This window comes from Sorex araneus, chromosome 2 (assembly GCF_027595985.1).
Source record: "Sorex araneus isolate mSorAra2 chromosome 2, mSorAra2.pri, whole genome shotgun sequence".
Lineage (NCBI taxonomy): Eukaryota > Metazoa > Chordata > Mammalia > Eulipotyphla > Soricidae > Sorex > Sorex araneus.
Genome location: NC_073303.1, coordinates 282,297,896 through 282,318,268, shown reverse-complemented (window position 1 = coordinate 282,318,268; position 20,373 = coordinate 282,297,896). Strand labels below are relative to the sequence as shown.

Below are 20,373 nucleotides of genomic sequence, written 5' to 3'. Positions count from 1 at the left end.
TTGTTGGCCAGGCAAGAGTGGGGTTGGAGAGGCAGAATGGAAGCGGCGCCGCCGGGGCGAAGAGCCCCGCTCTGGGCGTCGGGGTGGGCGCGGGGCGCGGGCCCGGCCGCGTGGGGGCAGGGTGGGCAGCGCCGCGGCCTCCGGGCCCGGGTGCTGAGCTGGCGCGCGCGGCGCGGGCAGGGCCGGACCCCCCGGCGGCCGCTTACCTGCGTCCCTGGCGGCCCGCACCCTCTCCGCCGCCGCTCCCCGCGCGCGCCCTGCTCCGGCCGGCTTCGGGGTGCGGGGACAGCCCGGCAGCGACGAGGCGTCCGGCCTGCTCGCCGCCGCCGCGGCCCCTGGGCGCTAGCTTACCGCGTCACCTCCTCCCCGCGCTCTTCCGCCTCGGCCCCCGCGCCCACTTCCGGCGGCGCCGCGCGGCTGCCGGCCCGGGGGGCTCCGCGCCCGGGGTTCTATTTGTATTCGCTTGGGGAGGGGAGTGTGGGGTGAAGGCCGCAAGGGTATGCGCAGGAGCATCCTCCTGCCTCTGCGCCCGGGGATCGCTCCTGGAGGCTCGAACCCAGGTCGGCCGTGTGCGAGGCGAGCGTCCCCACCCGCCGCACCGCCCTCCCAGCCCTCGCCTTTGCGCTGGTTCTCTCTGTCCGCCCAGAGCCCAGCTCTCTCCATACCTCTCGCCCCGAGCGACAGCACCCCCCTCCCGGGATGCGCGGGGAGCCCGGCCCGAGCTTTTCCCTCCCACTTTCCCACGGTAATCTTACCCAGGGTGATTGCAATTGGCCTCTGCAGCTGGGCCCCGCCTCTGCCCCCGCGGCGAGCCGTCCCGGAAGGCCAGGCCGGGGCTGGGGCACCCTTGAGCTTCCAACTCCTAGAGTTGACACGTGCTTAGTGGCTCCCGGTGCTCTTGCGGATGGGAGAAGAAAGTGACTTGCAGGGGCGGGCGAGAGAGTGACTGGGGTTAGGAGGTATTTGCCTCTCACGCCGCGGACCCAGTTTTAAGCCCGGAGAATTCCATTAGGGTTCAACCCCACCCCAGCCCCGCCTGGAGGGATCCCTGGGCACAAACAACCGTGTGTGTCCCAGCTCCCCATAGTGATAAATATCTCACAAAATGTACATCTAAGAGGTGCTCAGATCACTTCCTGTGCTACTGGCCTGTGCGCTAACACATCTTCCAGGTCCCTAAAAATAAGCGTTTGTGGCCAGTGATGTAACTCGGTGGTGGAGCACATGTCTCTCACGAATGAGGTATTTGGTTCTACCTACATAAATCTTACAGGGTTTCCACTTCCATCCAAAGTCACGGGGTGGGCGTTTGACTTATACTTGGTCGACCCGGGTTCGATTCCCAGCATCCCATACGGTCTCCCGAGCACCGGCAGGAGTAATTCCTGAGTGCAAAGCCAGGAGTAACCCCTGAGCAAAGCCGGGTGTGATCCAAAAAGCCAAACAAACAAAAAATCGTATCACAGAGCTCAGATTTCTCGTTCCCAAAACAAACGATAATTGACTGGAGGTAGTACAGGGGTAGGCCTCGAATGTGGCCCAGTGGGAGTTTGATCCACCGCATGTCATATGGTCCCCTGAGCACTTCCAGGATTAACTCCTGAGTCCAGAGCCAGGAGTAACCTGAGTACCGCCTGGTGTGACCCAACACCAAAAATAAAAAAGTATAAAACAACAGTTTTCAAGGAATTTGCCATAAGGCTGATAATTTTCTGGCCTGAGAATTGGAATATTTATGGGTGTGTCCTGAAGTCCCAAGTGTACTGCCTGGAGTCTCCAGGGTATGAAAACAGCAGAGGAACTAAGCGGGGCTGGGGACCCCCTGGAAGAGGGGAAGAGGTCAAAGGAGAACAGAGCAGCCAGGTCTCAGGACAAGGGTTCCTGTGAAGAGAATGGTTCAGAAAGAGCATGCTCCGGTTCTTTTTAGTATTTTCTCTTTCTTATCAGACCTTCTGATGTTTGGGGACAATAGCTGGCAGTGCTCAGAGCTTACTCCTGGTTCTGTGCTCAGAGATCACTTCTGGCAGGGTGTGTTGGGAGTGTGGGATAGGACGATATGGGGTGCCAGGGATCAAACCCAGGCGACCCTACCTACCTGCTGTACCATCTCTCCAGGAAAAAGAACTATTCTATATGGCTGTAAATATCTAGATCTAATACATAGAACATGTCCTGAAAAGAGAAACTGTAAGAAAGGAACTTGGATTTGAATTATGAATCTGGTTTGAGGGGTTATAATAATTTTTTAAATTTATTGCTTATTTTTGGTGTAGTGTCAGGGGCAAAGCATGCATTCCAGTTCTTTGAACCATCTCCCTAACAAATTTGGCGTTTCTAAAACAGACTGTTTTCCAGAATGGTGGAATGCAACCGGGCAGTGGCAAGGTTTGGATTTTTCACCTTTGCTAGTAACCTGCCCTGTGACAGCAGTGCCCTCTGAAGGAACACAGAAAGCCACCAAAACGAATTTGCACCTAAAATGGATCATCTCCACTATGATCTCTAGGAGGCCACCTCACTGAGTCACACAGCCAAGGATTTATAGCAGTCTCTCCCACTGATATTTAGCCACTGTGTAACGCTGCAACCGCCTTTAAGCTGCATTTAACAACAGTCACTTCCCCTAGCTTTTTACCATGAACACCATTCTTTGGAAGTTAGATCTGATGTCAAATTAAGTTTTCCCCTACTAGGACTCTCAATTACCATTGCGTCCTCTCCACCTTGAGCAAGAAAATAAACAAATTTAGTTCCTCATTTCTTTTGTTTTGGGCCACAGCTGGTGGTGCCCTGCTCTGCACTCAGGAATTTCTCATGGCAACAGTGCTCGGGGAACATATAGGGTGCCTGGGAATGAACTCGGGCTGAGCATGTGCAAGGCCAAGTACTGTACCTCTGTACTCTCTCTCCAACCCCATGTTCTTCACAATCTTAAAGTTCAGATAGGACTAGATCAATAGTACAGTGGGTAGGGTATCTGTCTTGCACGAGGCTAAACCATAGATGGACCTTAAAAGGTGCTTGGGATACAATATGGGATGCCCGGGATCAAACCCCTGTCAGTCACTAGCAAGGCAAACACCCTACCTGCGATACACTGCAGGCTCTTAAGGATGTTTCTCAGGGACACAAGTAGTCTTGAAATTCACTACTGTAAGATCTCTAAGTGAGCAAAATAAAGTGAACAAACAGTTTTCACATCACAACAACGATGTTAACAAAAACAATGACAACTGCCAGTAAAAACTCACATAGTTAAGGTTCTTTTTATAGTTTATTGAAAAACAAAGTCTTCAACAATTACTAGCAGCAAGTTTAAGTATCCTAAAGTTTAAGAAATATTTAATGTTACGTCTTCTAGTTTCAACTACAAAATGTCTTAAAGATTTTAATGACAATATATCAATCAGAATCAGTTTGAAATAGTTAGATATTCCTTAATCTTAAGATCCACATCATATAAAATTTGAAAGTGTTGCATGTTTTTAAATACTAGGAGTTAGTGTGAAGTACATCATTAAAAGAAGAAAATTTTGGCATTCAAGATGATACACATAAACATCTAAGAACGGAAAAGGGAATGTTGGTGGCACTGCCACTGTTTTGATTAAAAAAAGGACAACACAGTTAGGGCTGTGTTTGGGTTTTTTTTTTGTGGTGGTGGCAGGGGACAGGTTGGACCACACACAGATACTCAGGGATCACTCCCTGCAGTGCTTGGTGGACAATATTCAGTGCTCAGAATTGAACTTGGGTATGCAAGGCAAGTGCCGTAACTTCTGTTAAAGCACTGCTATTAAACCCCTGCAGTATTTCTCCGGCCCTAAAAAAAAATATTTTTACCAGTGTAAAATCCCAAGAGTTAGGGTCATTAGATGGAAAGCAATGTAACAGGTATTTTTTCCTCAACAAGTGTATCAGAAACTGCGTAGACATGAGTGTTCCTTTCAAAATAAAATTGGGTTTCAAACTTATAATCTATCACTTTTGCTGAACAGATTTCTGCAGAAATGCAGTAATTTTTAGTCTTTGCACCTAACCCCAAACTAAGACATGTTGCTTGCTAAGAGTCACTGAAAGTCACTAAGGCTACAAAAATCTCATAAGGACTGGAGCTCATGCTTTGGATATAGAAACTCCAGGTTTGATCCCTGCAACCCCACCCCACCCCCAGCACTGCTGAGTATGATTCAGAAACCAAAACCATATTCTTAAAGATGGAAGCACAGCAGAGACTTTTAATTCCTGGCCAAAAAACCAGCTGAAGTTGTTGAGTTTGGGGGTTGAAGTTTCAAGACCATATCAGACAGTGTTTAGGGGAATGAGCAGCACAAGACTGATGAGGGCCTCTGTGGCCCCAGGCAACACCGTTTATGTTTTGGGGTGCCACCCAGATATGGTCAGGACTCACTCCTGGTGGGACTGGTAGTTTGCAGTGCCAAGATCAACACTACCTACTGTCTTCTCTCTGGGGCCCTGCGTCTGGTTTTAAAGGCTGCTGGTTTTCCCCTGCCACCTGAACTGTTCTATGAGAAGCCACTTGGTGCCCACAGTAATGTACTCAGGGAACAAAAACATTTTAAAATGGAAAAAAAAAAATCATCAGAGGATCAATCTGATGTGTATTCTACAGCAACACATTGACACTAGTGCATACCATAGGTGGCTCATGTGTTATGTAGTTTAATACAAAATTACAAAGCCAGCATTTACATATGAAGTTGTGATGATATTTTAAAGTTTTTTTTTTTGTTGTTTATTTCTGTGCCACACCCAGCTGTGCTCAAGAGCTGAGCCCTGGCACTGCTGAGGGGAACCATATATGGTGAGGGCAATTCCAACAAGCATTCAAGGTGCTGCAGCTGTATGCAATGCCCTCTCTCCTGTACCACCTCTCTGGCCCAAGATTTTGCTTTTATCCTCTCTCACCAATGCTCCTAACTACTAAGCCCAAGAGATGCTTGCATATTGTATACTGAATGGTGAAAATAGGTTTATACTAATACTGACTGAAATTTATCAGATCCATACCTACATATCATATTCTGGCCTGTGTCCCAAACACATCTGGTCATAGCATTTAAAAGCTAGGAATAAAGTCTTGTACTTTTTAACTAGGAAGTCTAATAACAAGTGGAACAAGCAGACTGTACACAATCTCTAATTTTTTGCTTGTTTCTGGGCCATTGCCTGCAATGCTCAGAGGTTCCATGCTGAGGAAGGACCCCTGGCAGTTCTTGGGGACTATATATAGGGCTGGGATTAAACCTGAGTTGCCTGCAAGCAAGGTAAGCTTAACAACCCCTGTACTACTGCTCTGGGCCTGCAGAAATGCTCTAAAAAGATCTGTGAGTACACAAGCAAAGTCTTTTTGAGGTTTAAAAAAAAAAAATCTCTTGGAGGGGCCGGAGACATAGTGGGTAGGGTGATTACTCTGCACATATCCGGCCCAGGTTTGACCCCCTGTGCCCCATTTGATCCCCCCGAACCATGCTAGGAGTGATCCCTGAGCACAGAGCAGGAAAAGCCCTGAGCACTGCCAGGTGTGACCCCCAACTCCCCACCTAAAATACCCAGCGCAGAAATTCAGCGTCGACCAGTGATGTTACTAAGGAACTTTCAGTGACTATGGAAGATACAGTGTGATGAGAACTGAGAAAGTTTGGCCACTGCTGGCACCTTTCTAGAAGATTAACAGAAAAATCTCAACTTTATTGTACAGGTCTGCAAGGCCCCCCCAACAACCGTATCTTCAGGTCCTTGCACTGACTACTGGTCTGACTGGCTGAGAATCACTGGGCATACCCCAAAAAGTAGTGGGAAAAAAAAATGTCACAAAGATTTAGAGGAGGGACAGGCAGGTTACGGATACCAAAGGAACAGGGAAGCCAGAGTGGTTTGAGGCCTAGGGAGGAGGTGGAACACAGGAGAACAGATCCCTGGTGGGTTTGCTGCCCTGATGAAGGACACTTGCCACTGAGACTGAGAAGGCAAACACACATAAACATAATAAATAAATTAGCACTTAAGTGAACAGCACTCTTACACAGTCATAAGGTAAACACCCATTACTAATAAAAACTGCCACCTCTCAATAGAAAATGAGAGAAAGGGATAGTATCACTATGTCCAAATACTCAAATGTCACAACAGAAAGTCACTGAAGTAATACAGAAATACCTGTGGAACTCTAAGTTTGGAAATGTGGTTATTATGAATTTGGAACAGTCTTGGCAGTGAGGAAGCATAAAGCTGTGGGCTTGGCATTGCTCATTAAATCTCTTAAAAATTATTCCAACAATTAAATACTGTTGAAAGCCTAAGATAATTGGGCCTGAAAAGATAGTTCCTTTTGTTGTTTTACTTCTCAAAAGATAAAAACTTTTTTCTTTGCTTTTTTTGATCACACCGGTGATGCTCAGGCTCTGCACTAAGGAATTACACCTGGCGGTGTTCAGGGGGACCATATGGGATGCTGGGGATTCAACCCAGGTCGGCCGCCTACGAGGCAAATGCTACCTGCTATACTATCGCTGTGGCCTCATCAAAAGACAAAAGCAATTAAACAGTACAGCATAAAAAATTTTAGCTCTTTTGGGAGGTAGGATTGCACCAGAACTTTGGTGGTGGATCTGGTAAGTCCTATATACAAAAATATAGACATAAAGTTATACCCCTGAAATACTACAGAATTGTAAGAAAATAAGTCAATAAATTTTAAAATATAAAAAATAATTTTAGCATAAAAATAACTCCCTAATTAAAAATTAAAAGCCATAAACAACAAAGTAGTGCTAAGGCATGCATTAAACGCCTATAAACATTGCTTCTGAAATCAATCTTCCAGACACCTTAAACTTTAAGACAAAGTTCTGAGCATTTCCTATAAACAAATATAAATGTTACAACAACACTTAAACAACTTGATACTGTAACAAATACATTTCAAGCAGTCATTGCCTAATACCCTTCATTCTCAGCTAAGAAATGTATCTGTTTTTTTTAAGTGAAGCAAGATAGTTTTTATTGAATGTAAATTACTTAGATGCAAGAGAGGAAAAGAGGAATATGTAATTCCAGAGAGAACATGAGCTTCTCCAGAGTGGAGAAGAGAGATACACATAAGGAAGAACATGGGCTTGAAGAGCAATCCTTTCATTTCCCTTTTTGACAGTAAACTGTCTTGTAGCTGTTATACAGGTCAGAATATTCAACAGTCAAAACTAAATGCCTATAACGAAGCCTTGAAATAATGCACTTTTAAAAGATTTTGGTGCATTTAACACAAACATCCTGATAAGATTCTTTACTTCAGCCAGATAAACCTTCAAATTTCAAGTTATTATAGGTATTCAAAACAATCAGAAAAACCAGAACATTTGTAAGAAATTTATTCTGAAACGAGTTAGAAGGGAGGAAATCTAATACCTCCTATGCATGTTTCTGGAAAGCTTTCAAATGTGGACCGTTGTAATGTATGTACAATGATGCCAAGACATGTTAGAAGACATTTTTCCTTAAAAATACTAGAACGCAAAAACAAAGCAAAAAACTAGAATGCTCAGGCAGAGGAGATGGCTCAAGGCACAGGAGTGCATACTTTGCTTGCAGGGGCCCTGCTCTGATCCCGAGTACACCTCGTGGTCCCCTAAGCACTGCTTGGAGTTACCCTGAAGATGGTCCAGAGTAGCACATGAGCACTGCTGGGTGTAACTCTAAACCCCGCAAATAACCAAAAATAAAGCAAAAAATAAAAGAAGAACCGTCACAGATAAACCATTACAATTATTAAGTTATTCTGATCTGCCCTAAAGAAAAAAAGTTTAGGAAAGGGAAAGGGAAAAATAAACATTAAAAAAAATTTATTTCTACCCCTGAAAGAACAAAATTATTAAACAAAGTCATCAAATACAGCAGTTAAAGTCAATGTAACATTAAACAGGATAAGATTAAGAGGACAAAATTTGAGGACAAACAGAAGAAGTACTTTCACTTAATTCCATCTCTATCTACCAAAATAAGAGCAACATTTTCCTACCAAAGATGTTCAATTACAAATGATAAATTTACTGCTTTTCTTAATAATAAAAAAAAGTTGATAGGCAGATTCTGGATGGAGAAGAGAAAGGCTGCAGCTGTCTTGGGCCAGGCCACAGGCTAAAAGTCCTTGGGGAATCTACCAGTGACTGACCGTCACTGAATGCACAGGTCAAATTATATATGTATATATGTGCACAAATATACATACAGGTTCTTTTTTTCTTTTTACTCACCACACACAAATATGTATACGCAAGGCAGAAAACCCATTTAACTTGAAATATCTATTGTGGGAGCAGTGTGACAAGGAAGACACTTGCTTTTCACATTACTATGAAATTCTACTATAAAAAAACCCAAAATTAGTTATTTAATTGGAATTTTATCTATAATCTATGACTTTTTTGACATTTCACTATACATCTCAGTACACTAAAAACTTCCAGAAAAAAAAAAAAGATGCAATTTCTTCACCCATCCCCTACTATCAGATTTGACTAGGGTACGGTATGTATAAACAAACTTGTCTTTAAGTGAGCCCTACAAAGAAATACTCATAGGTAGCTTTAAACTGCTTGTTCCTTTTAAAAGGCAGCTTCATTTTATACTGGTGGTAACTATTTTAAGCAGCTTAATATTTTTACGTTGAAGGAAAGAGAATTTGTATTATGTGCCAAGTATTAAACACATAAGGACAGAATTGTACCAGCACCTGAAGCTGTCACAAACACTAAACTCATCTATTAACGTATTTAATATTTTCATGGTTTCCCAGTTTCAACCGTCCCATAGAGCAGCAAAAGGAATTAGAGAAGGAGGAAACTTTAAGACCACCAGAGAATCTGAAATAGAATAAATAAGTACTATGGCAATATTGTCCTAATAAAACAAGACTAAGGCAAATTTTTACATTTAAAAGGGAATTTTCATTTTAAAGTGAGGAAAAAAAGGCAATCATTAAAAAAAGAAAACCATGAATCTCGATCCAGATATAGTATTTCTTTTAACAAGATCTAAATATTTTAATGAATCACAAGTCTGTATTGCTCTTAAAGTTATTTTGTTCAAAATGACACATTTGAGAATTAACTGTAATGTAATTCTGTAACAAGTTAGTTTAACCGAATAAGTGAAGACAAAACCACAGTGTAGCTCCCTTAACCGAGGAGTCAGGTTTTAATGACAAAGTCCGTTGCCAGCAATGGACGTGCAGGTAACCATCAAAGTTGCAAGTACAAATCCCAAACTGCTTCTATAAACTGAAACGACCCTTGTTGGGTCACAGGCATAAAAATGGGGCATTGGCACTGTATTCAATGGCTATGGTCTTTATAATACAGATGGAAGTGCCTTCTAGAGCGATGATCACAGTCTTATCATCTACTTGCTTTTTTCACTGGTAGCATCTTCTTTATCATAATCCATCCAGCAACTATTTACAAAGAATGTTCAAATCTGGAACATAAGAGGCACTGTAGCTTTCCATCAGAAATAAACCAGCTTGCTTCTGTAAAGTAATTTAGTAACAGCTATAGAAGTTCAATATTATCCAGAGAAAGTGAATAGAAGAATTAAATTGAAACAGAACATTAAGTGCTTATACAGGTTTCACTCTATTACTAACTTTTGTGAAAGTCTTCCTGCATTATCAATAAAAACCTATGCTTATATCTATTATCTTATCACAAATATGATGGGAATGATAAAAAAACTGTTAGTTCCCCTAGTACACTCCAAAATGTCAAAACTATTTTTATTCATACTTTATACTACTGCAAGATAGCAAGTAGGTGTAAAGTTCATTAAGAGGGGATGGCAGGACAAACCATCAGAACCAAAGCACAGATTTTCCTTTTACACAATTCTTGGCATGATAAAGGGGCTTGATACTGTCCCAGAGAGTAAACAACAGCTAGAACAAAAAGAAGAGAGGGAGAAGGGGGTGGAAAGGAAGACAGCGTACTCATGTAATGCTATAGGTCACAGACCTCTTCATCTTCAAAAAAAAAAAAAAAGCATTTCTATCAATTATCAATAAGCACATATAAATTTTCTCACTTTTTCTTATTTTTGAAGATAGATAATTTATTTGAAAAAAGTAATTAAACATCTCAAAAGATTCATGAATTTTTCAAGAAGAACTTTGAAACATAAGTTCTCACAAAGTCATTTTACTAGTATTGGCAACAGGTTTGGGAACACTGTAACTTACAAACCTCTCCAGTTTACTGGTCAGAAACTGCATCTTTATATACTTGACATTTTTCTTTCATGAATATAATCTTACTTATTTTAGAGCTCACCAAGGCTTAAGTCTCTCACTCTGTCTCTGCTAGCCTCAAATATTTTTCTCCTTTAAATGGAAAAAAAGAAAAAAGAAAACAATTAACTTTAAAATTCTGAAAATTCAATGGTTATATTATTTACCATATTGGAGGGAGTCAGGGGAGAAGAGAGAAAAGGTTAATTAAAAAAAAATATTACAACATATACAGAAACTTATTTCCAAAATAAGAAAAGAGGAGAAAAGTGATGGCACCAACCAGTCATAAAGCGGAAGTTGGAACCAGAATAAATCACTTTGGTTTCTGAAGCCAAATCTGGAGAGTAGACAATCAGAAAGGAAAACAAAATTGTAAAGATGTATAGTCAGTGGAATTTTTTTCTATCTCAATGATTTAGTTATAAATATAGATTATTAGTCTTCTTTCTATACATGTAACAAAGGCCAAACAACTACCACAAAATTTCTAAAACTGACTTTTTCACATTTGTTAAAAAAGGTAAAAATCACATACTTCCTTTCCTTCAGTTCAGATCCTGAACTGAAATATTGTAACAATAGCTGGTCCTAACTTCTATACAAAAGTTAAACCGTTATCAAGCTCCCTTGCCACTATAAGGAACTACATAATTTCTGTCACACTTGCTTTGAATTTAGGGGAAAAAAAAATCTCAAAGGAACTCATCAAAAGAGCAAGTGAAGAGGGAGGTGTAGAGCTATGAAGGAGAGAGGAAAGATTGAATCAAATACTTGGAAAAACTCAAATCTGACATCCAAGTACAGAAAATGCCCTCAAAGGGATGATGAGTGGGTTCCATTACAATAAGTCAGCAAAATAAAATGCAAATCTCAAGCATGATAAATAGCCCTAACAGGCTGTTTACTGAAAGAAGTAAGGCTAGTGAATCAGTCCACAATTCCTTTTGGACCCTAAAGAAGGGATTCAACAAAAGTTGACATTCTGTTTTGCAATTTTTTCTTGGTTGTCTTCAGGAAATAGTTTGCTTCTCTCTTCCATATTATGCAGACCATTTCTTTATAACCCCCCCCCACCCAAAGAGTAGTAACTTCCATATATTAAAGACTTCTTTAGAAAATGAAGGGAAAAAAAAACACAAAAAGAATGAGGCCACAACAATGATGTTAACGGTTACTCTTCATTGCTTCTTTAGCTGCCATTATCAGTGGTGTCAAGCTAGATAATGGTTTGGCCAGTTTCAGGAAGTGATGCTGCCAAAAAGAGGAGGAGATAAATAAGATTACTGTCCTTGATTTAGAAACAAAGTATTTCTTTTTCAGTAAAGCCCTACAAAACCGATGGATCATAATTTAATACACATACATTTTAATACCCATATAAAATCAACCCCCACAAAAAAATACTTTCCACATTTATTCTTCTGGGCAGTGTTGGGGATTAAACCTAGGGCCTCATACATGTAGCCAGAGATCTCCAGCTCAGAGATAAATTGCTGGCCTAATACTTGTACCCTAGTTTTTTTGGGGGGTGGGGGGGTGAGAGTCACACATGGTGGTGCTCAGTCCCAACAGTTTTCTGGGAATCATGCAGTATCAGGGAGCAAGTCCAAGGCTCCTGCATGCAAAACATGCGTTCCAGCAATTTGAGGCATCTAATAATTCCACCAACACATGCACTTTTGAGGTTCAAAGTATAATATTAGATTTCTAACATAAAATATCAATGAACAGATTCCGAGGATAGCAATGAATGTGTCTAAAAATTGATAACATGCAAAAATGCACACACTTATTACTATATTATGGGTAACATATTTCCAGTAAATTAAATCCCAACTTGTAGCAGGTGATGAATAGATAATGCAATGTAATTATTAATCCTATGTAAAATTTTGTTTGGTTACTCAAAAAAAGCCAACTTATTCTTAAAAAATTAACATTTCCAAATTCACCTGTAATAATTCTTTGGCAGAACCCCTTTTCTCCACATCCATCTCCAAACACCGGTTTAAGAAATCCCGAAATATTGGGGAAAGCTTCTCTGGGTTCTGAAGTTCTGGGGTTCCGTTAGTTGCTATCAGGTACAAGGCCTAAAAGTAGAATATCACTGATATATTTACGGTAGTTCAACAAAGTGAATATTTTACCAAATGTATGAGTGTGGTACCAGGGACGGAACCAGAGTTGGCAACTTGTGAGACATGTGTCCTAAGCCCTGTACCATCTTGCTGGCCTGTACAAAATTATTTTAATGAGTGAACTGAAATAGTGCCTTATGGCATGAAGATTCATGAGATGATATCTGTGAAAAACTCTGCAGTCTTTAAAGGCTTATCTAAGTTCCTAGAAACATAATTTTTGAAAAAACAGCAACAACAAAACTAAATTTGGCACAGTTTAAATGTACAGAAAATTGAGTAGCTTGTTCCTGATAATACTGTACATTAGCCTGACACACTAGTTACAAGTGATGAATCAATACCGATAAACTTTTATTAAACAATTATTTGGGGGAAGTTTGTTTTTGGTCATACTCAACAGTGCCTAAGGGCTACACCCAGCACACTGCTAGGAAAGCATTCCCAGAATTATACCTTAAATCTTTATAAAGTTCTACGGATTCTGAACAATGCATACTGTCAGGTAACCAAGAATTATTACTGTATTACAATAACTACTTCACTGCCCTAAAAATATATTCCATGCTCATGGGATACCAAACATATCAGTAAGAATGACATACATCAAAGTGTCTCCAATCAACTAGTGCTGGTTGGGATGAAGTGACAAAGCAATCCACATTCACTGTTAGGAGTATTGTCTAGTTCAGCTTCTACAGAAAACAGTATGTAGACTTCTAAAAAAAATAATAGGGGCTGGAGCAATAGCGGGTAAGCCGGGTTCGATTCCCAGCATCCCATATGGTCTACTGAGCACCGCCAGGAGTGATTCCTGAGTGCAAAGCCAGGAGTAACCCCTGGGCATTGCCGGTGTGACCCAGCGCCCCCCCACCCAAAGTAATAATAACTGGGGTTGGAGTGACAGTATAGTGCGTACAGTGTTTGCCTTGCATATGGCCGACTGGGTTTTAATCCCTTGAGCCCCTTCAGGAGTGATTCCTGAGTGCAGTCATGAGTTAGCCCTCAGCGTAGCCAGGTGAGGCCCCAAAACAAACAAATAGTAATAATGGAATTTTCATATATATGACCCAATGATTCCACTACTTGGCTTTTATCCCCAAAACACAGACATGAGTAGAGGGGCTGGAGAGATAGTACAGCATGTAGGGCTCTTGCCTTCCAAGTGGCCAAACTAAGAAAAAGTGCCCCCCCCCCCCCAACAAAACACATGTGAAACATGTATAGAATCATAAAAGACCCTGAATAGCAAAATCCACACTAAATAATAAGAAGCTGGGGGGCATCTCATTACCTATCTTGAAGCAATACTATAAAGTTATAGTGATTAAAACAGCATGGTACTAGAACAAAGACTCTCTGACCAATGGGTGAGAATAGAAGTACCAAAAATAACCCTCCATATATATGGTCAGCTAATTTCTGATAAAGGAGCCGACAGCATGAAATGGAATAAAGACAGCCTCTTCAACAAACGGTGTTGGGAGAACTGGATAGCCACATGCAAGAAACCAGAGCTGGATCTAAATCACACACCTTAAACAAGTCAACTCAAAGTAGATCAAACACCTTGAGATCAGACCTGAATCTATACACTGAGGAAAACATAGGCAGAATGCTCCCAGAGTAAGATCGCAAAGGATTCTTCAACAATAGATGCCAATGGTAAAGGCTACAAAATCAAAACTGAGATGATATCAAACTAAAATGTTTCTGTACGTCAAAAGAAACATAGGCTAAAACTAAAAGTCAGCTACCCTCCCCCCACCCTGCCTGCTCGGTGGCAACAGCGGTTGTCCCTGCCTCTCCGCCACCTCCACCTCGGCCTCTCTCTTGGATAGCTGCGTTGAGGGAGGGGGAACAGTAGTTGTAGATGCCCGCCCCTGCCTCAGAGAAGACACCACAGCAAATGAGCAAGATTTGAACATTTTACAGACAACTCTTATAAAAGGTAAATGTGGAGCAGTGCTTCAGTTCGAATCACAGAGGATTTCACTTTATGAAACTATTTGGCTAAATTGTATGCTAAAACACTGAAGCAATTAATAAGTGAATATGATCAGATTTCTCCACCAAGTTCTCAGCCTGATAAGGAGAATCTCTCGTTGTCAACCTAATGAAGCATTCAATGAAGACATACGACTCTTTTCAAGATGAACTTGAAGATTATATCAAAGTGCAGAAGGCCAGAGGCTTAGAGCCAAAGACTTGTTTCAGAAAGACGAGAGAGGACTATTTGGAAACCTGTAGGTACAAAGAAGAGATTGATCACAGACCCAGATATAGAATGTTTGCTCAAAGACTTCCATCTGGAACCGTCCAGACCTACCCAAGATCATGCTCTACTTCACAAACAGTGGAAAACCAGTTACCACAATGGCTACCTGCTCATGACAATAGGCTGAGATTAGACTCACTGAGCTATTGTCAATTCACCAGGGAGTGTTTCTCAGAAAAAGCAGTAGCCCTGAACCCTAGTCAGCAAGAATATAACTCTAACTCATACAGTGTAGAATCTGAAGTTCATAAGCATCTCTTCCCAGAAAATAATACCAGTGCCCATCAGGACAGTCATAAAAAGATACATCAAGAGAAAAAGGCATACAGAGGAAAGCAAAGAAAGACCCAAAGAGGAAAGGCCTAAGCATAAGGAAAAAAACAGTTTTGAGGAAATAGATTTAGACAAACACAAGGGCTACCAAAGGAATAAAAGAGAGTTGGAAACAGTCAAGGTCAGTACTGAAAAACTTAAGAATTGAAAGGAGAAGAAAAGTCGAGATGTAGCCTCTAGGAAAGAGAAATGTAAGCGTAGAAAAGAGAAAATGGAACAAGGCAAAGAAAGGACAGATGAAGAAATGCTTTGGGACCAGTATATCCTTGGATTTTGAAGCTCTTGAATTGGTGCTCCCAAAGTTCAGTTGAAAACTAGTTGAGCTTGGTTTTAAGATGTTCATATTCATATCATTTTCCTTATGTGAACAGGTACTTTCACTTCTAACAAAGCCCAAGTTAACAAAAAGTAGATGCTTACTCTCCATCATGGAAATTAATTTAACTCACATTCTAAAAGCATTATTATATTTTTCTCACATATAGTTTCCCCTATTGACAGTGGCTCTTTTATTCATCAAATTTCTATAATGGTGGAAGTATTTTTTTCCTTGGGAGGTTATTGTAAATCAGAAAGTTAATAGGCTTTGCAGAATCTATTTCTTGATTGGGTTTGTTTTCATTTTGGGTGGGGTAGTTTTATATTCATTAGTTTTCTGCATGAAAAAATTATGATTGAATTTTTTGTTGTTAGATCTAACTTGCAGTGTATTTTCTAGATTGGGAAATGGAAAATTAAATACATTATGATAATAAACCTAGGATACAATAGTTCAAAAAGTTTCAAGGTTAACATTCTAGAAATATTTATAATAAATGTTCTAATTTCTACATTTCATTATTCTGTATCAATGATCTGTCCCATTCAAAAGTGATTTTTCTTTGAAAAGAACAGTAAGAGTTTGTAGCTAAGAGGCAATGTCTTCTGGGTAAGTCTACTATATAGTTATGAAAAGATCCTTTATATTCTGTACCTTGTTTATTTTATATTTAAACCTACTTTGAGAATAGGAATTTATGAGTGCTACAATTTCTTCTGATAGAAAAATTTAAAGAAATAAAATGCCACTAGATTAAAAAAAAAAGTCAGCTACCTGAGTAGGAAAAACTATTTACACTCAACACATAAAGGGTTGATATCTAGGATATATCAAGTACTCACAAAGACCAACAATAACAAAAAATCCCATCAAAAAATGGGGAGAAAAAATGAACAGACACTTATCCAAAGAAGACCAATGAATGGCAAACCGGCACATGAAAAAATGCTCGTTGTCATTTATTAGGGAAAGACAAATGAAGAGGACAATGAGATATTATCTAACACCAGTGAGAATGGCATATATTAAAAATACTGGGAACAATCTCTGTTGGCGGGGATGTGGTCTAAAAGGAACTCTCACCCATACTGGTGAATGTTATTAGGTCCAAACCCTAAGGAAAACACTATGGAGATTTCTCACTAAATTCAGAACTGAGCTCCCATATAACCCAGCAATTTCACTTTTGGGTATCTATTCTCGGGACAGAGAACATTCATTCAAAAGAATGTATGTACACCATTATTATTGCAGCACTCAGTACAACAGCTAAAATATGGAATCAACCTTGATATCCAACTAATGGCTAAGTGGATCATGAAGATGTGGTATATATACACAAAATACTATACAGCTACTACACTACAAAGGAATGAGGAAATCATGCAATTCATGGCAACATAGATGGAACTAGAATACATCATGTCGAATGAAATAAGCCAGAAGGATACACACAGGATGAGATCACATATATGTGGTAGAGCAATTGGAATGAGTTTTAAAGGTGTGTGGGGGAATGCCCAGATCACCCTTGGTCCCAAAGTATATGGCAAAGGAAAGAAATCAAATGGAGGGGAGGGGAAGAAGAGACAGATGAGAAGGGGGGGGGGGTGAGGAAAAGGGGATGCACAGGTCAAGGAAACTCTGGTACACTGGTGGTATTAACGAACAATAGAGCCAAATACCCAAAACAGAGTCAACTACACTGAAGTCATGAGACCCAACATCAAAAACCTAACTTAAAAAGGTACCTGTCAAGAGAGCAGGCTGGCAGGGGTGGGTGTAGTAGGGATATGGGAGTGAACCTGGGATCTTTGGTGAAGGAAAGTTGATATTGGTGGTGGTATTAATGCTGGAACATTGTATGTCTGAAACTCAACTATGACTAACTTCGTAAATCACGATACTTTAATAAAATGGGGGCTGGAGTGATATTACAGACTTGCCTTGAAAGTGGCCGACTCAGGTTTGATCGTAGGTACTGTATCCCATATGGTACCCCAAGCCTTATCAGGACTAATCCCTAATCAAGGAGCCAGGAATAAGACCTAAGCACTGCTGGGTGTGGAAAAAAAAACCCCAAAAATTGAAAAAGATTTTAAACCACAAAACTATTACTTTGGAAAAATAAATGTACAGCTAATTTTATTGCAGCACTAAGCAAGATAGCCAGGGTAACAACCACAGTAACAGATGAATGGATAAAGTTGTGGTATAAATACACAACAGAATACAAATTAGCTCTAGGATAAAATCTTGCAGTTTGCTGCACCTTGAATGGAATTGTAGGATATCATGTTAGGTGAAATATGGGTAAATCCCAGAAGATCGTATGCATATAATAAGAGAAACAAAATAAAAGAGATATAAGGAGAAACGAAACACAATAATCCACATACTGAACAGTGATGAATCTTGGCCTTATATTACAAAACTAACAAGGGGGAGGGAGGTGGGGAAAAGAAAGAGGCTGATTAACGTAAGAACAGGGGCAATGTTCCATTGGTATTTAACCTTTTCTTTCCTTTACATTATTTTTTTTGGGGGGTGTGTGTTTACACCAGCAGTGCTAAGGAATCACTCCTGGTTCTTGTTTAACAATCACTCCTGGTGGTAGTTGTTGGGGTGCTGCATGCAGAGCTGAGGATTTGAACAAAGATCAATTGTGTGCAGACAAATACCTTGACCCCTGCAACCATCTCTCTGGTCCTGGTTTTCAACCTTTCTACACCTGCAGACTGCACCAGAATACAGACTGATGTCTGAAGACCACTGCATTACAACAGAAGCTGTCATGTCATGTTCTCTTAGGATCTTTTTTTGTAAATTTTTTGTTAGAGAATCAGTGTGATGTACAGTTACAAATTTATGAACTTTTGTGTTTACATTTCACTCATACAGTGATCTTTTGACTATGACTATTTTTCAGACTTTCATTTCCTTCGATAATCTTGATTTGTTTTTGCTTTTTTTTTTTGAGGGGGGGCGTGTCACACCTGGCAATGGTCAGGGGTTACTCCTGGTTCTGCACTCAGGAATTACTCCTGGCGGTGCTCGGGGGACCATATAGAATGCTGGGAATCGAACCCGGGTTGGCCGTGTGCAAACGCCCTACCCGCTGTGCTATTGCTCCAGCCCCAATCTTGATGATTTGAAGAACTGATCAAGTTATATATTATTGGATATAACTCTAATGGAATGTTTAGTTTTTTAATTTTTTTCATTATATACTGAGATTATGGTTATTAGTGAGGAAGATAAATAGCATGCCATGTTCATTGCATCATATTAAAAAGGTTTCAGCATAATTTACTATCTATTTTTGGGTTTGGGGGCCACATCCAGCTGCGCTCAAAGATCAAAGATCACTCCTGGTGGCGCTTTACACGGTGCCAGGGACTGAACTGGGATCAACTTTGCCAAAGGCAAGCTGCTGCAAGGGTCTATTTTTCTGGCCCTCAGCTTAACTTTTACCTGATATTTGCTGACTGCCTGAACCAGTATTGCCAGGCTCCTCCATTGTAAAGTTGATCTTTCAGTGCCTTTTTGAGATGGGGGAGGGCCAAGTCCAGCTGAAAGGCCCAGCACCCCACCCAACCCAACATCCTCTGCCATGTAAGTAGCCAGGCTCATGGCTCCACAACTGATTTCAAAGAGATATCACTGCTAAATCATTGAATGGTTCGTCCCAGTTAGCACAGTCTCTGGAGCTTTTCAAGTTGTTCAATCATGCCAGTTTCACAGCTCCCAGAGTGCATGACCACATAAGTTGCCAAGTGACACCTCCAAATTTCATAGCCCATAGGCACAGAGCTAACTGTATGAAAAAGTTACGTAGAAGTTCATTTAGCTCAATGAGAAACAGTAACACGGAGGGTACAACTGGCACCAAACATTCAGTAAATCCGAAGACAATGACTTTAGTAACACATTGTGAGATAATAACAATCTTCACTAATTTCCTTTTACTGAACTGTTTTTTGGTAAATGCTATTTGCCATTTTGTTGAAACAAGCAGTATCAACTAAATTATTTTGTGCCTATAGGGCATTTGCTGACCCATATGGTCCCCTGAGCAATGGCAGGAGTAATTCCTGAGTGCAGAGACAGAAGTAACCTCTCAGCATTGCTGGGTATGACTCAAAAAGAAAAAAATTATTATTATTTTGTGCCTGCTAAGGGGGAAGGCTGAGGGAGGCAGGATTAGGAAACTGGGGACATTGGTGGAGAGAAGGTCATACTGTGGGTGGGACTGGTATTGGAACACTTGAATATTTAAAACAACTGAATTATGACACAACTTTATAAGTCACAAGTGTTGAAGTAATGTTTCAAACATTAAAAGATAAAAAAACAAATTTCTAACCCTTTACATACAGCGCTCACTGAAAGGAATCATGAGGATTCCAATTTCCTTACATTCTGATCGAAACACTATTGTCTTTTTTATTATAGTGATCTTGAAGGTGTGGAGTGACATCTTTTGAGAAACCTGGCTTAGCACTATTGTGATTTTTTATTTTGTTTTGGGGTCTCACCTGAAGATGTTCAGGGGTTATTCCTGGCTCCGCACTTAGGAATTACGCCTGGCAGGCTCAGGGAACCATATGGGATGCCAGGGATCAATCAAAGTCAGCCACATGCAAGGTACATGTTGTACTATCTTTCCAGCCCCAGGCTTTGTATTTAATAACTAATAATATTAATCCACAAATGATATAAATATATTTTTTGGGGGGGGAAAGTTGTCTCAAATGGTGCTCAGGAAGTCTGGGAGACCTTTCTACTGATTCTCAGCTAACCAGACTGGTAGCTGAGCAAAAGAAAAAAGAATGCAAAAGAAAAAAAAATGCAAGGACCCAAGGATACTATGCTACGCAGGTACTGTAGGTGCTAGTGTTATCGGGGCCGCTCCAGGCTGTGCCTAGCATGCTGCACAGACCAGGTGGTGTTGGAAATCAAATCAGGGTCAACCACATGCAGATCTCCAGTCCATAAGTGG

General features: G+C 40.7%; 2 protein-coding genes and 1 pseudogene across 6 annotated transcripts in view; 1 reads left to right on the top strand and 2 right to left on the bottom strand.

Annotated features, from left to right (window-relative positions):
• SENP5 (SUMO specific peptidase 5) overlaps positions 1-687 on the bottom strand; it is a 44,579-nt gene extending 43,892 nt beyond the window's left edge. For 2 of the 4 annotated variants that reach the window (XM_055128007.1, XM_004602973.2), the window contains exon 1: positions 207-385. The gene's annotated coding sequence lies outside the window, so the exon portion shown is untranslated. Of the gene's footprint in view, positions 1-206; positions 386-665 lie in introns of those variants that run through there. The other 2 variants (XM_055128009.1, XM_055128008.1) reach the window with 2 other exon arrangements.
• A 7,158-nt stretch (positions 688-7,845) lies between these two features.
• The window catches only part of PAK2 (p21 (RAC1) activated kinase 2), a 78,626-nt gene continuing 66,098 nt past the window's right edge, over positions 7,846-20,373 (bottom strand). For both annotated transcript variants that reach the window (XM_055124929.1, XM_055124930.1), the window contains exons 14-15: positions 12,256-12,393; positions 7,846-11,554 (exon numbers count right to left, since the gene is read on the bottom strand). In XM_055124929.1, coding sequence (XP_054980904.1) covers positions 11,468-11,554; positions 12,256-12,393 — 225 coding nt within the window. In that variant the 3' untranslated portion in view covers positions 7,846-11,467. The remainder of the gene's footprint in view (positions 11,555-12,255; positions 12,394-20,373) is intronic.
• Positions 14,558-15,329, top strand: LOC101551190 (lysine-rich coiled-coil protein 1-like; annotated as a pseudogene).